Below are 14,802 nucleotides of genomic sequence, written 5' to 3'. Positions count from 1 at the left end.
ATCTGAGCTTTGATAACACAATTTGGATGTTTTTGATTCACTTCAACAGGCTGTAGGGACATTATGTTCTAGTTTGATTTCCAAAGCAGCACATCATATCTGGCCAAGAGATGTTCAGTTTAATTATTATTGTAGAGGTAGGGTATGTGGGTGCTTAGTCTGTGATTGGACAAAAACAGCTGGCGTGACTGTATTTTCTTAGCCTATTGATGAAGCCGAATAAAGTTACAAAAATAAGAAAATATTAAAATAGGTTTCTGGGCTAGCTTACAGCTTATCTTTATTGTCAAATTAGGCTTGCCTCAGGTTGCAGTGTGTGGGATAATAAATCCTATAACATTGTCTCCCAAGTGACAAGCAGAGAGGAGAAGCTAGAGAGATATCTTTGAAGTAAGATGCCATAAACCAAATGGCCAATGTTTATGGGGGAGGAGGCGACAAAGGAAGAGAGAAACAGCTAGTCACATCTTTGAAGTAAGATGCCATAAACCAAATGGCCAATGTTTATGACGGAGAGAGGAACCAGGGAAGTAGAAAGATAAGATGCCATAAACCAAATGACCAATGTTTATGAGGGACCAAGTGACAGAGAGGAAGCAGCGAAAGAGCTAGGGTGATCTCTTTGAAGATAAAATGACCTAAAACAAATGGCCAATGTTTTTAGTATATCTTGTAACATGTAAACAAAAGGCCTTTGATGTGATGCATTCTGTGGAAACATTTTCCTGTACCTCTGACCATGACTAATGTCTGTGAAATGTGCTAAGGGGACAAAAAAACCCTATTTAAGGCAATGTAATTCTGTTGTTCAGAGAAGTGGACGGAGGACGGTCAAGTGTCTGTATTGGTCACTTGACTGGCGTTCTCCCTCCCTTCCATCGGCCGATAATAAGTAAAGTTGTGAACTGGTCTACCAAACAGTTTGTGGTGTCTGTTTATTAAGAAGCGAACCTGGTTTAGTTGTTAAGAAAAGTAGCTTTTACATTGGCGTAGTTATGCAGGCCTCGCTGGGACCACATCAACAGCTGACTGTGCAAGAGGTTGCAGAGGTTGCCGGGATTGGAAGGGAGATAACTGAGCTCTATCGGCCACCTTGTAAGACCGACTCCCTAGAAACTCCCGGGAACATCTGTGATCCTTCATCAGACATTGAATTGGTTCCCTGCCGAGGTTCTTAGAAACAGACAAAGGTAAGACTAGTTGGGCTTTATATGGTTTTTTTTTTAAGAAGGGATTGTGTGTATTTTTAAGACAGAATTGTGTATGTATTTTTAAGAAGGAATTGTGTATCTTTTTAAGAAGGACTTGAGCGGTTTCTCTTCATCTCCCTCTCTCTGTCTATCTCTCTTTGTTTTCTTTTTTTTTCCTCTCTCTCTCTCTCTACTAAGGGCTCATCGGCCTCGTTGAGACATCCGTGATTTGTCGGGTTGAGATACGGGGGTTGAGGTTTGCGTCTGGCTTATTGAGACATCCGAAGAGTTGTCGGATTGAGAAATAAGTGGCGTTGTATATTAAAGAGTTAAGAAGTCTGCCAGGTTGAGAAACGGGGGTCCCGGATAGCGGGTCTGCTTCGTTGAGACACCTGGGGCTTATTTTAAGGGATAAGAAGTCTGCCAGGTTGAGAAACAGGGGTCTCGGTTAGCGAGTCGGCCTCGTTGAGACACTTGGGTCGTATATTAAAGAGTTAAAAAGTCAGCCAAATTGAGAAACTGGGGTCTCGAGTAGCGAGTCGGCCTGGTTGATATATTTGGAACGATTCGGAATTAAGAAGTCTGTTTTCTCTTTCTCTTTCTCTTTCTTTCTATCTATCTATGGGGAATGCTCTGGATAACAGTCCAACATATGTGTTATTTGAATCCTAGGTATAATAAGAAATTTAGAATGTTAAGTTACAAGTTGACCAAACGGTTAGGGGATGAAGCCTGGCCAGTAGGGGGAACATGGAATGTAGAGACATTTATATGGGAAAGGAAGGCGGGAAAGAAATGGAAGAAAGGAATTAAAACATGGGACGCAGACGCAGTGAAGAAGCATGAGGAGAGTATAGAGTTTGAAGTTGGATGGATGCTGTATGTAAGAAGGGGATAGAGTTAAGAAACAAGGATAGCACTCGGAAAGGATGGAACGTATTGCAACTAGAATGCCAGTGGGCAGAGGAACAAGAGGAAATAATTAAAAGACAGACAGGAGGTGAGAAACAGGTGATGGTTAGAAAAAAAATAAACCCAGTACTGGTAAATCCTCTGGAGGAGACTTCATGTCTGGCACGACGACCCTATTTGGTAATGAAGATGAGGAGTTAGATAATCTTGGGAGATGTCCACCTCCCTATGCCCTACCAGTAGCAATGGCATCTTTACCTGGGACAGTTCCGTCAGTAACATCCCTATACCTTGAAGTTCTGACCTTACAAAGCTCCCCAGGATTGGGAGCACAGGAATGCCTTTCTGTGCGTAATTTGCTTGAGGCATTGATGCTACCAGAACAGCTGGTCATTGTTAAATGTACTGCACACACTGATGCTGGGGACCCTATAGCAAAAGGCAATGAGTTGCCGATAGTGTATCCAAACAGGGCAGCCTGTACATCCAAATGCGTAGTGACAGCACGTAAACAGATGCTAGCAAATAGAACGTTCCTGCCAAACATGAGGGAGGTATATACATTACAGAGGGACGCCTCTTATATATAAAAATAACTATGGAAACAAGAGGGCTGTGCCATTGATTCAGCACACCCCGCTTGGACAAGTTGGTGTATTCAATACATTTTTACCCGCCTTACCCATGCTGGTAAGGAGGGAATGATAGGATAACAAAGGAAACGTGGTGGCACCCGAAAATTTGATAAGAGGCACTCTTATGTAGGCCTCTAATGTAAAAAATTGCCAACAAAGTAATCCAGGCAAACCATTTAAGATACCCTCAGGGGTGACGCCAATGCCATCATGATCATTTGAATGCATACAGATTGATTTTATTGAAATGCCAGTGTTATAAATATTGCTTAGTGATTTTAGATTTATTTAGCAGGTGGAGTGAAGCTCTACCAACCACTAATAATACTGCTGAAACTATGGTCACATTGTTGTTAAGAGAAGTTATTCCCAGGTTTGGCCTACCTACTGCCATAAGTTCAGACAATGGTCCTCATTTTATTGCCACTATTAATAAGGAAAAATGTGCACATTTTAATATCCGACAGCAATTTCACTGTGTACACCACCCACAGGCATCTGGGATGGTGGAAAGAGTCAATGGGGATTGAAAAACAAAATTACCCCGGAGGTAAATCCTTTTTCTGACAGGCAACTATGTTATAAGAAAATTGGGGATGAAGGGAAATTTGATGGAGAAATGAGGAAAGAGCTAGGGAGACTGAAAAGTCACGGGGAGTCTGACTAATCATGATCTGGATCAATGTCCAATTATGGTTAGGTAACCAGGATTTTGGTAAACAGAAGTCTTGTCAGAAAAAGGGAAAGTAAATTACAAAGAGATGTCTTTGAAGATGAAATATATACTGCTGGTAAAACAATGTTTTTGTATATATACTGCTGGTAAAACAATGTTTTTGTATATGTACTGCTTGTAAAACAAGGTTTTTTGTATGTGGAATGTGTGAAATTCAAAGCAATGAGCAAAGTTGGGTGTCACTTTAAGAAGTTTGTCCTTTAAAATGCAAATGGACAGTTTATGGTGTGCTCCGTTAAGAAACAGGCATGAATGGGGGACGGAGCTATACTCGAATGATAAAATGTGTTGGTTGATTATAAATCTTTTGAACCAAGTTTTTAAAAAAAAATACTCATCCCGATTAAAGTGTTAAATGAGATTGGAAATGTCAAAATTACAGAGAAAACGAAAATGTATTATTGATTACTGATTCTGAGTGAGTTCTTTTGGGAAAGATTGTTTTGATATGATAACAGAGGTTGTCTTTTAAAATGCAAATGAAGCAAGATTACTGTTTTCAAGCAAACAAAAAGATTTTGAGGCATGGGCTGTTTGAGGGAAATGATGGTAGATGAAAAATTGTATTATGACTTACAAAAGGGGGTTTGAGGGAACTCACAATGAGGGATGAAAGGTGAGAAGATAAAGTAGATTGGGGAAGAGAACATATTTGGAGAATTGAATATTCAGGTGGAGAGAGCCTCTTCGGATATAATCGAATTAAAGAATAAGTTCACAGGGAAGTGTTAGGAAGGAACTGGAGATGCTGGCGGATCAAAGGTAGACAAAAGTGCTGGAGAAACTCAGCTGGGAACAAGATTTACAACTTTTTATTGATACAGGAAAAGCTGCTGTGTCCACCCCCTGGAGAGTGGGGGGAAGCCACTTACAGGCCCTGGGCAATTAACTAATTATGTATGGACGGCATTTAACCCATGTCTTGCCAGATCTACATTCCCAGGTTGGAGGAGTTTTTGCTGGAAACCAGTGACCAAGGCCATAAAAGCTATACGATGATGGTGCTGGGACAAGAAGAAATTGAGATTGTATTGAAAAGAACAACCAAGTGTTGCTAACAACATGAACTGCTGTAAAGATTGAAGATCATCGTCGCTGGATACATTTGATTGACTGTGAACAGTTTGTGGAAACGAGGACGATGGGCTATTGATGCTCCCTTTATTCTGGGGTGGCCCAGCCCACATGGACTGAACTTTCTTCAGAATGGCAAGCTTGCAGACTAACCCACATTTAAAGGATGGTACACACCTCCTTTTAAACAAGATTGAAGTCAAACATGACAAGCGCAGCAAATATACCCTGACTACAGACAGTAAGAGGTCTGCAAAGGCCAGTTAAATCTACCTGTTTTTGCCACAACCAAGGCACTGGTGTATTTTAAGGAAACAGTATATTTGTGACAGGGCATTGTTATGTTGCAAATGCAGTGCCACACAAGAGAAGCATGAACCAGTTACACCAGCACACGGGGAATTCCAAGCGAAGCCGAATAAAGGCTGAGCAATTTTTATGATCCTTTTCCTGTCCTATGGTAGTATCTTAGTGTCACGTCCGGGGGAGGTTGGTGGCCATTTAAAATGTTTGGAGGGACTTGTGGAACGATTGTCCACTATGAAATGATTGTGTTACTAGTGTACTATTAATTTGTCTGATGAGATGCTTATGGTCTTTCGTATGTACTCAGCAAGGACTGTAGTTGTTATCAAAATTTTGATAAAAGGATGGAATGATGAAGCCGAATAAAGTTACAAAAATAAGAAAATATTAAAATAGGCTTCTGGGCTAGCTTACAGCTTATCTTTATTGTCAAATTAGGCTTGCCTCAGGTAGCAGTGTGTGGGATAATAAATCCTATAACATTGTCTCCCAAGTGACAAGCAGAGAGGAGAAGCTAGAGAGATATCTTTGAAGTAAGATGCCATAAACCAAATGGCCAATGTTTATGGGGGAGGAGGCGACAAAGGAAGAGAGAAACAGCTAGTCACATCTTTGAAGTAAGATGCCATAAACCAAATGGCCAATGTTTATGACGGAGAGAGGAACCAGGGAAGTAGAAAGATAAGATGCCATAAACCAAATGACCAATGTTTATGAGGCACCAAGTGACAGAGGAAGCAGCGAAAGAGCTAGGGTGATCTCTTTGAAGATAAAATGACCTAAAACAAATGGCCAATGTTTTTAGTATATCTTGTAACATGTAAACAAAAGGCCTTTGATGTGATGCATTCTGTGGAAACCTTTTCCTGTACCTCTGACCATGACTAATGTCTGTGAAATGTGCTAAGGGGACAAAAAAACCCTATTTAAGGCAATGTAATTCTGTTGTTCAGAGAAGTGGACGGAGGACGGTCAAGTGTCTGTATTGGTCACTTGACTGGAGTTCTCCCTCCCTTCCATCGGCCGATAATAAGTAAAGTTGTAAACTGGTCTACCAAACAGTTTGTGTGGTGTCTGTTTATTAAGAAGCGAACCTGGTTTAGTTGTTAAGAAAAGTAGCTTTTTCACTATGATGAGCGTTTGTCGGCACAGGGCCTGTACTCACTGGAATTTAGAAAAATGAGAGGGGGACCTTATTGAAACATACAGAATAGTGAAAGGCTTGGATAGAGTGGATGTGGAGAGGATGTTTCCACTAGTGGGAGAGTCTAGGACTGGACTCAGAATTAAAGGATGTTCTCTTTAGGAAGTAAATGAGGAGAAATTTCTTTAGTCAGAGAGCGGTGAATCTGTGGAATTCTTTGCCACACAAGGCTGTAGAGGCCAAGTCGATGGATACTTTTAGAGCAGTGACAGATAGATTCCTGAATAGTACAGGTGTCAAAGGTTTGAGGTAGGAGAATGGGGTTAGGAGGGAGATATAGATCGGCCATGATTGAATGGCGGAGTAGACTCGATGGACCAAATGGCTTGATTCTACTCCTATTCCTGATGACCTTAGCCTTTACTGTTGATCCTCAGTGTTTCACTATTTATATTCTGATATAGTAACTACCTGCTTGCCTCACTCTGTTTGACTGGTTGAGATAGATTCTGGTCTGATTAATCCTTCTGTCATCTTGAGGTATCGTAATCAAGGCTTTGCATTCTTGTACAGTGGGTAAATTCTGTGGCTGGGTAAAATATAATAATGGTGGCTCTGTACAACTATTGCTGATTACTGTTTCTTGAAAGAATGAGACATTTCCATGGGCCATCTATAAATATTAACAACCCTTCATGAAAACCAATGACTAAAGTCATTCAGCTATGCAACGGTACACAGAAATTATTGATTGTTCAACAATTACTTCCATCTGATTAGAAACTTGGTCCCCTAATTTGAGGAGGGACATTCTTGCTATTGAGGGAGTGCAGCGTAGGTTCACCAGGTTAATTCCTGAGATTGTGGGACTGTCATACGATGAAATAATGGATCGACTGGGCTTATATTCATTGGGATTTAGAAGGATGAGGGAGGAGATTAATGCAATGGTAAGGAGAGACATTCGCTTGGATGCTGTAGAATCGGTATGGGTAGAACTGTGAAAAAGCCAAGGGCAGAAAATGCTTGTTGGAGTTGTGTACAGACCACCAAACAGCAGTAGGGAGGTTGGGGATACATCAAAAAGGAAATTAGGGATGCGTGTCGCAAAGATACAGCAGTTATCATGGATGACTTTAATCTACGTATAGATTGGGCTAACCAAATTGGTAACAACATTGAGGAGTTGGATTTACTGGAGTGTATACATGAAGGTTTTCTAAGTCAATATGTAGAGGAACCAACTAGAAGGCAGGCCAACCTAGACTGGGTATTGTGTAATGAGGAAGGATTAGTTCACAATCTTGTTGTGCAAAGCCTCTTGGGCAACAGTGACCATAATGTGGTAGAATTCTGTATTAAGATGGAGGGTGACACAGTTAATTCAGAGTCTAGGGTCCTGAACTGAAAGAAAGGTAACTTTGATGGTATGAGACGGGAATTGGCTAGGATAGACTGGCAAATGATACTTAAAGAATTGACAGTGGAATGGCAAAGATTTAAAGATCGCATGGATGAATCACAACAATTGTTCATCCCTGTCTGGCGTAAAAATAAAACCGTGGCGGCGGTTCAATCGTGGCTAACGAGGGAAATTAGGGATAGTGTTAAATCCAAAGAAGGGGCATATAAATTGGCCAGAGGAAGCAACAAACCGGAGGACTGGGAGAAATATAGAATTCAACTAGACTAAGCGTAGGGATGTTACAATACTTATCTTCAGCGGCGCTGCAATTCTGCCACTGGCCGTGTGCGCGATTTTGGCGCGTTTGAGGGGGGGGTTAAAACGCGGTTTTCTCACTCCTGGTCCTGGATTATAGTTTGTTGGAGTGCAGGTTTTGGCTGAGGAATCGTTCCGACGGCCGTTTTTTTTTGTTTTTTTTTAATTGCCCGACAAGGTATTCGCTGGGGTGATTTTAAAATCAGCTTCTGAAGTCGTCAACGCCGACAACGGGGAAGGATTTTATGTAGGGGACAGGTAAAAGAAAGTAGTTTATTTTTATGTATAAAAGTGTTTCTTAAGATGCATTTAATTCACATTTTAAGTAGCGAAACGGTGATTTCCCCCCCTAAATGAACTGGCAGTGTATTTGCTGCCGATACGGGTTTAAATCCACCGCAACCGCAACATTCCAATTGATAGCGTTCCAGAAAAACCCACTCGCAAGCTGATTTAAATGGCGATTTAAATCTGGCCATTTAAAACAGGTATAAAACATTCAATTCCTTCCATTTGGCCTATGAACACTTGACCATGATATTTTAAAATTATGTTATATTGTGAATTCTTGTGTGAATGTTATTTAGACACTTAGGCTATTTAAAAATGTTAATCTATTCTTAAGAAATGGATAGATGTTTAGATCTAGTAATTGAATTTTGTAATTAGCTACAATTAGGTAACTAACTAATTATATGCTTTAATTTCAAGTCATCCGAGTAAGATTGTTTCATATTTGTTTCAGAATGCTTCAATCTACAATAACTGAAAATTTCTTTCAGTTCTCTTAATTTTTAAGAAAGTTATGGGCTTTTGACTGTTCTCGATCACAGCTTTTGTGTTCAGTCAATGGAAAAGCAATAGGGAACAAGATGCTAATTTCCGAGTATGAAAATGGCCATAACATTTTTAATACTGAAGATATGAAAGTGAATTAGGTGTCAAATTAAACTTCTTTTTATGCTTTATCTGATGGGATACAGACTTGATTTTTAAAATCTCAACATTTTGTAACATTGCTACTAAGTGGGAGCCGTTGGGTCCCAGCATCACACGGGAGGGCTGGTCCCTCAGCGCAATATTCCACCTCTCCACCAATTCCAATATTGGTGGCCAGTGGGGGGCTTTCTGGAGTGCTAGTATGGGTGTTGTGGACTGAAGGGACTGGTTTCCAGAGGACTAGTATGGACATTGTGGGCCGAATGGTTTCTTGGGCTGGCGGCCCAGTTACTCAAGCCTATTGTGCTGGCAGCTCACTCATGGCTGGTGGGTTCATGGCTATTCCTTGAAATTTCATTTCAAGCAGGATGCAAGTCCACCAAATTCACGCAGGGTGCAAGGCCACTAAAGACAGCAAGTCGTGACATCTCCCTGCTCCATCTTGCAATGAATGAGCCACGCCCACACTTCTGGGTTTTATGGTCCCTCTCCACCCCCCCCCCCCCCCACACCAGAAGGGGCGTGGCCTTCATACACCTGGACTATTTCCGACACTTCCCTACCATTCCTTGACCTCACTATCTCCATCGCAGGTGATAGACCAACTTCCATCCAATTCCTCCGCCTACGCCGCATCTGCTCCCAGGATGAGGCGTTCCACACCAGGACATCTGAAATGTCCTCATTCTTCAGGGAACGAGGATTCCCCTCCTCCACCATAGATGGGGCTCGCACCAGGGTCTCTTCCATACCCCGCAACACTGCTCTCTCTCCCCATCCCCGCACTCGCAAAAAGGGCAGAGTCCCCCTAGTCCTCACCTTTCACCCCACCAGCCGTCACATACAACAGATAATCCTACGTCAGTTTCGCCACCTCCAACGTGACCCCACCACTCGCCACATCTTCCCATCTCCCCCAATGTCTGTCTTCCGCAAAGACCGCTCCCTCCGCAACTCCCTTATCAATTCTTCCCTTCCCTCCCGTACCACCCCTTCCCCGGGCACTTTCCGTTGCAACCGCAAGAAATGCAACACCTGTCCCTTTACCTCCCCCCTCGACTCCATTCAAGGACCCAAGCAGTCGTTCCAGGTGCGACAGAGGTTCACCTGTATCTCCTCCAACCTCATCTACTGCATCCGCTGCTCTAGATGTCAGCTGATCTACATCGGTGAGACTAAGCGGAGGTTGGGCGATCGTTTCGCCGAACACCTCCGCTCGGTCCACAAGAACCTACCTGACCTCCCGGTGGCTCAGCACTTCAACTCCCCCTCCCATTCCCAATCCAACCTCTCTGTCCTGGGTCTCCTCCATTGCCAGAGTGAGCAACACCGGAAATTGGAGGAACAGCACCTCATATTCCGCTTGGGGAGCCTGCATCCGGTGGGCATGAACATTGAATTCTCCCAATTTTGTTAGCCCTTGATGTCTCCTCCCCTTCCTTAGCCCTCGAGCTGTCTCCTCCCATCCCCCAGCCCTCGGGCTCCTCCTCCTCCCTTTTTCCTTCCTACTCCCCGCCACCCCCTATCAGTCTGAAGAAGGGTTTCGGCCCGAAACGTTACCTATCCCCTTCGCTCCATAGATGCTGCTGCACCCGCTGAGTTTCTCCAGCATTTTTGTGTACCTGTCGTAGGTTGTCGACAGGATGTCGTAGGTTATCGCCGATGCTGACTTCGGTGAATTTCAGTCGTATTCGCCGGTAGTCCGCTAAAAAAATTGCCTGAGTGGGACAGGCCCATTAGTCCATTCGCCGGCTTTTCGGTGCCCTGTTAGACTATGACAGTTGCCAGCAGTCGCTGAAAAAATCACCTTAGTGGGACAGGCCCTTTACAGTCAGAAACAGGTCAATTTATAATGGAAAACAAGAAAATGGCAGTCCAGTTAAACAAGTACTTTGGTTCTGCCTTCACTAAGGAAGACACAAACAATCTCCCAGAAATACAAGGGGACCGATGATCTAGTGGGTGGGAGGAACTGAAGGAAATTCTCATTAGTCAGGAAATGGTGTTAGGTAAACTGTTGGGACTGAAGGCAGATGAATCCCCAGGGCCTGATGGTCTGCATTCCAGAGTACTCAAGGAGGTGACCCTAGAAATCTTGGATGCATTGGTGATCATTTTCCAATGTTTATAGACACTGGATCAGTTCCTGTGGACTGGAGGGCAACTAATGTAAATCCACTTTTTAAGAAAGGAGGGAGAGAGAAAACGGCATTATAGACCAGTTAGCCTGACATGTTGGTGGGAAAGATGCTTGAGTTGATTATTCAAGTTGTTATAGCACCGCATTTGGATAGCAGTGACAGGATCGGTCAAAGTCAGCATGGATTTATGAAGGGGAAATCATGCTTGACTAATCTTCTGGAATTATTTGAGGATGTAACAAGTAGAATGGATAAGAGAGAGCCAATGGATGTGGAGTATCTGGACTTTCAAAAAGCCTTTGACAATGTCCCACACAAGAGATTAGTGTGCAAAATTAGAGCACATGGTATTGGGGGTAGGGTATTGACATGAACAGAGAAGTGGTTGGCAGACAGGAAGCAAAGAGTAGGGATTAACTGGTCCTTTTCAGAATGGCAGACAGTGACTAGTGGGGTGCCACAAGGCTCGGTGCTGGGACCCCAGTTATTTATAATATATATTTACGATTTAGACAAAGGAATTAAATATAACATCTCCAAGTTTGCGGATGACACAAAGCTGGGTGGTAGTGTAAGCTGCGAGAAGGATGCTATGAGGCTGCAGGGTAGTTGGATAGGTTGGATGAGAGGGCAATGCATGGCAGGTGCAGTATAATGTGGATAAATGTGAGGTTAAATGTGGCAGGAACAAGAAGGCAGATTATTATCTGAATGGTGTCAGATTCGGAAAAGGGGAGGTGCAACATAAGCATGTAGGTACAGCAGGCAGTGAAGAAAGCTAATGGAATGTTGGCCTTCATAGCGAGAGGATTTGAGTATAGGAGCAAGGAAGTCCTACTACACTTGTATAGGGCCCTGTATACAGTTGTATAGAGACCGCACCTGGAGTAATTGTGTGCAGTTTTGGTCCCCTAATTTGAGAAAGGACATTCCTGCTATTGAGGAAGTGCAGCGTAGGTTCGCCAGGTTAATTCCCGGGATGGTGGGACTGACATCTGATGAAAGAATGGATTGATTGGGCTTATATTCACTGGAATTTAGAAGGATGAGGGGATCTTATAGAATCATATAAAATTCTTAAGGGATTGGACAGGCTAGATGCAGGAAACATGTTCCCGATGTTGGTAGAGCCCAGAACCAGGGGTCACAGTTTAAGAGTAAGGGGTAGGCCATTTAGGACTGAGATGAGGAAAATCTTCTTCACCCGGAGAGTTGTGAATCTGTGGAATTCTCTGCCACAGAAGGCAATGGTGGCCAATTCACTTTACCTTTGGTGAGCCTGGTGAGCGTCAATGCAGTAGTTTTAAATGTCATATCTTGTACTAGTGATAATGTATAAGAAAGAATATCTTTGTTTTCCCTGCAACTACAGAAATCATCTAGCGAAAGTGCAGCTGCAACCAATTTCGGAAAAGGATGTGGAACAGAAACTTCAACAGAAGACCACAGCACCCCCTTCCAGTTTACGGTTTATTCCGAAGAAAAATGGCTTGCGACCAATTGTGAAAATGCGAAATATAGCAGGACTAAAAACCTCTGGGAAAAGGCAAAACTATAACAGGGTTAGCAAATCCTTTTCTCTTTTGTATGTTGTCTGTGTTGAAAATGAGTCGAGAATGCATCATGGCTGACAAGCCTGGCATCAGAATTGGTTTATTGTTACTCGTGAAGTCAGAATGTTTTGTTCATAGTCCAAGTTAACATTTCAGTGCAGTACTGAAGAGGTGCTGAGTGGGTCAAACTGTCACTGCCTATAGCAACATTTCTGCTGTTGCAGAGGATTTCATTTCTGGGGAAGTTATTGCACCACATTTAACAAAGAATAAATGAATAAAAGAATAAATAATGCAAGCCAGTTCAGTTTTATGGCTATAAAAAGTTTTGAAATAATATATATTTTTTCTATCAGACTCAGATGAAGATCCTTTTTGATGTACTGAATTATGAGCATCAACGGAATCCAGCCCTAAAGAGCTCCTCTGTGTATGGACTTGATGACATTTACAAAGCATGGAGGGAGTTTGTGTTACAGAATTTGAAAGGTGGAAAAGTGAGCATGGGATGCCCTTATTATTTTGTCAAAGTGAGTTCAGTGACCTGCCATTAAATCAGATTAAATTATGTTTATTTCATAAAGGGCCTGTCCCATGAGCATGCGACTGCATGTGGCAAGCGCGACCTAACGTGGTCGTTTGAGCCGTACGGCCTCGCGGGGCCGGTCCCACTTCGATCGCCGGAGCTGTATGGAGTTGTGCGGAGCTGGTCCCGACATCGCGCGGGGCTCCGAAAAACTGACACTGTTCAAAAATTCCGAGCGTCAACAGCCCGCCGGCCCGCGGCCGCATTGAGGCCGTACGCACCGCCTCGACGGGCGTACGCACCATCTCGACACCGTACGCAGCGTCTTGACGGCGTATGCCTAGTGCGAACATCCCGCGGACTTCGCTCGAACTTCACGTCAACTCTAAGGGATCACTCGACCTCCGCGCGGCCCCCGCTTCCGGTTTGGTCGTGCTCGCCGCATGCAGTCGCATGCTTGTGGGACAGGCCCTGTACGGGGATCACTCATCCTCCGCGCGGCCCCCGCTTCCGCTTTGGTCAAGCTTGCCGCATGCAGTCGCATGCTCGTGGGACAGGCCCTTTAGTCTCAACCAATTCCAGAAGTGACTTGGTGACAAAGTGGGTAATGGTCACTGCATCCTTAAAGTAGTTGGTGAAGCAGATTAGCCTGTCTCATCAATTGTGTCCCACATTGCCCAGAATTTACCTTCTCCAGAAGGCTGGCCTTGTTTGGCCAGATGGCCCTCGAGCTAAACATTGCAGCTCATTTTCAAAGTGCCTCGAACCAAACAACCAAGTCACATGGATGGGCATTTTTATACTTATCAAAGATAATAACAGTTACGAATAAATAAAAACATTTTCTCAGTAATTAAAACATTAAACTAAACACTAATAATTAAAATTGTGACTTATTCTTGCTTTTCTCCCTTGCATCCATACAGAATGAGCAGCTGTGGAACTCAGCTGAAAAATTGGGAGACTTCTGCGTTTTCATGATATTCTTGAAATGCATCAGCAAATGTTCTGAGGAATAGTCAGAGAGTCATTCAGAACGGAAACAGGCCCTTCGGCCCAACTTGCCCATGCCTACCAACATACGTCCCACCAACCTGTGTTTGGCCCATATCCCTCTGAACCTTTCCTATCCATGCACGTGACCAAATATCTTTTAAATATTGTTATCGTACATGCCTCAACTACCTCCTCTGGCAGTTCATTCATATACTTTCCATCCTCTGTTGGCAAAAGATCCCCCTAGGTTCTTATTAAATTATTCCCCTCTCATCCTAAACCTATGTCCTCTGATTCTAGATTCCCCTACTATGGGTAAATGAAACTCTGTACATCTACCTTATCTATGCCCCTCGTGAACCTATGCACCTCTATAAGATCTCCCCCGATATACACCACAAACAGCAAAGAGCCTAACACCAATCTCTCAGGGACACCACTCGACACAGACAAGCAGTCCAATGAACACCTTCCCACTACCACCCTCTGCTTCCTTCCATGAAGCCAATTCTGCAGGGATCGCTGGTCAGTGCGGACTCGGTGGGGCGGACTGTTTCCGCGCTGTATCACTAAACTAAACTAAATTGTATCCAGTTGAAATGTAGTGACAAGGAACTGCAGATGCTGGTGTACAAATAAGTGCACAATTGTCGAATGACTCAGTGGGTCAGGCAGCATCTCTGGAGAACATGGATAGCTGTTGTGAAAGGTACAGCCCCAGAACATCACCTGTCCATGTTCTCCAGAGATGCTGTCTGATCTGCTGATTCACCCCAGCACTTTGTGTCTTTTTCTGTATCCAGTTAGCTACCTCTCCCTGGATCCAATGCGATCTAACGTTCCAGAACTGCCTACCATGCAGATCCTTACCAACTGAGTTTCACTTCGGGCTAACAAATTCCAGCTCATTATTTCTTAATAATGAATACA

The 14,802-nt window shown here is 43.4% G+C and overlaps 1 protein-coding gene across 2 annotated transcripts in view; it reads left to right on the top strand.

The window, feature by feature from the left end:
• tert (telomerase reverse transcriptase) overlaps positions 1-14,802 on the top strand; it is a 77,084-nt gene that overhangs the window by 23,750 nt on the left and 38,532 nt on the right. For both annotated transcript variants that reach the window (XM_033049365.1, XM_033049356.1), the window contains exons 4-5: positions 12,170-12,359; positions 12,707-12,880. In XM_033049365.1, the coding sequence (XP_032905256.1) occupies positions 12,170-12,359; positions 12,707-12,880 (364 nt within the window). The remainder of the gene's footprint in view (positions 1-12,169; positions 12,360-12,706; positions 12,881-14,802) is intronic.

The sequence above is a fragment of the Amblyraja radiata genome, chromosome 2 (assembly GCF_010909765.2).
Source record: "Amblyraja radiata isolate CabotCenter1 chromosome 2, sAmbRad1.1.pri, whole genome shotgun sequence".
Classification (NCBI taxonomy): Eukaryota; Metazoa; Chordata; class Chondrichthyes; order Rajiformes; family Rajidae; genus Amblyraja; species Amblyraja radiata.
Note: the sequence above shows the minus strand (reverse complement) of the source record. Positions and strands in the feature narration are given on the sequence as shown.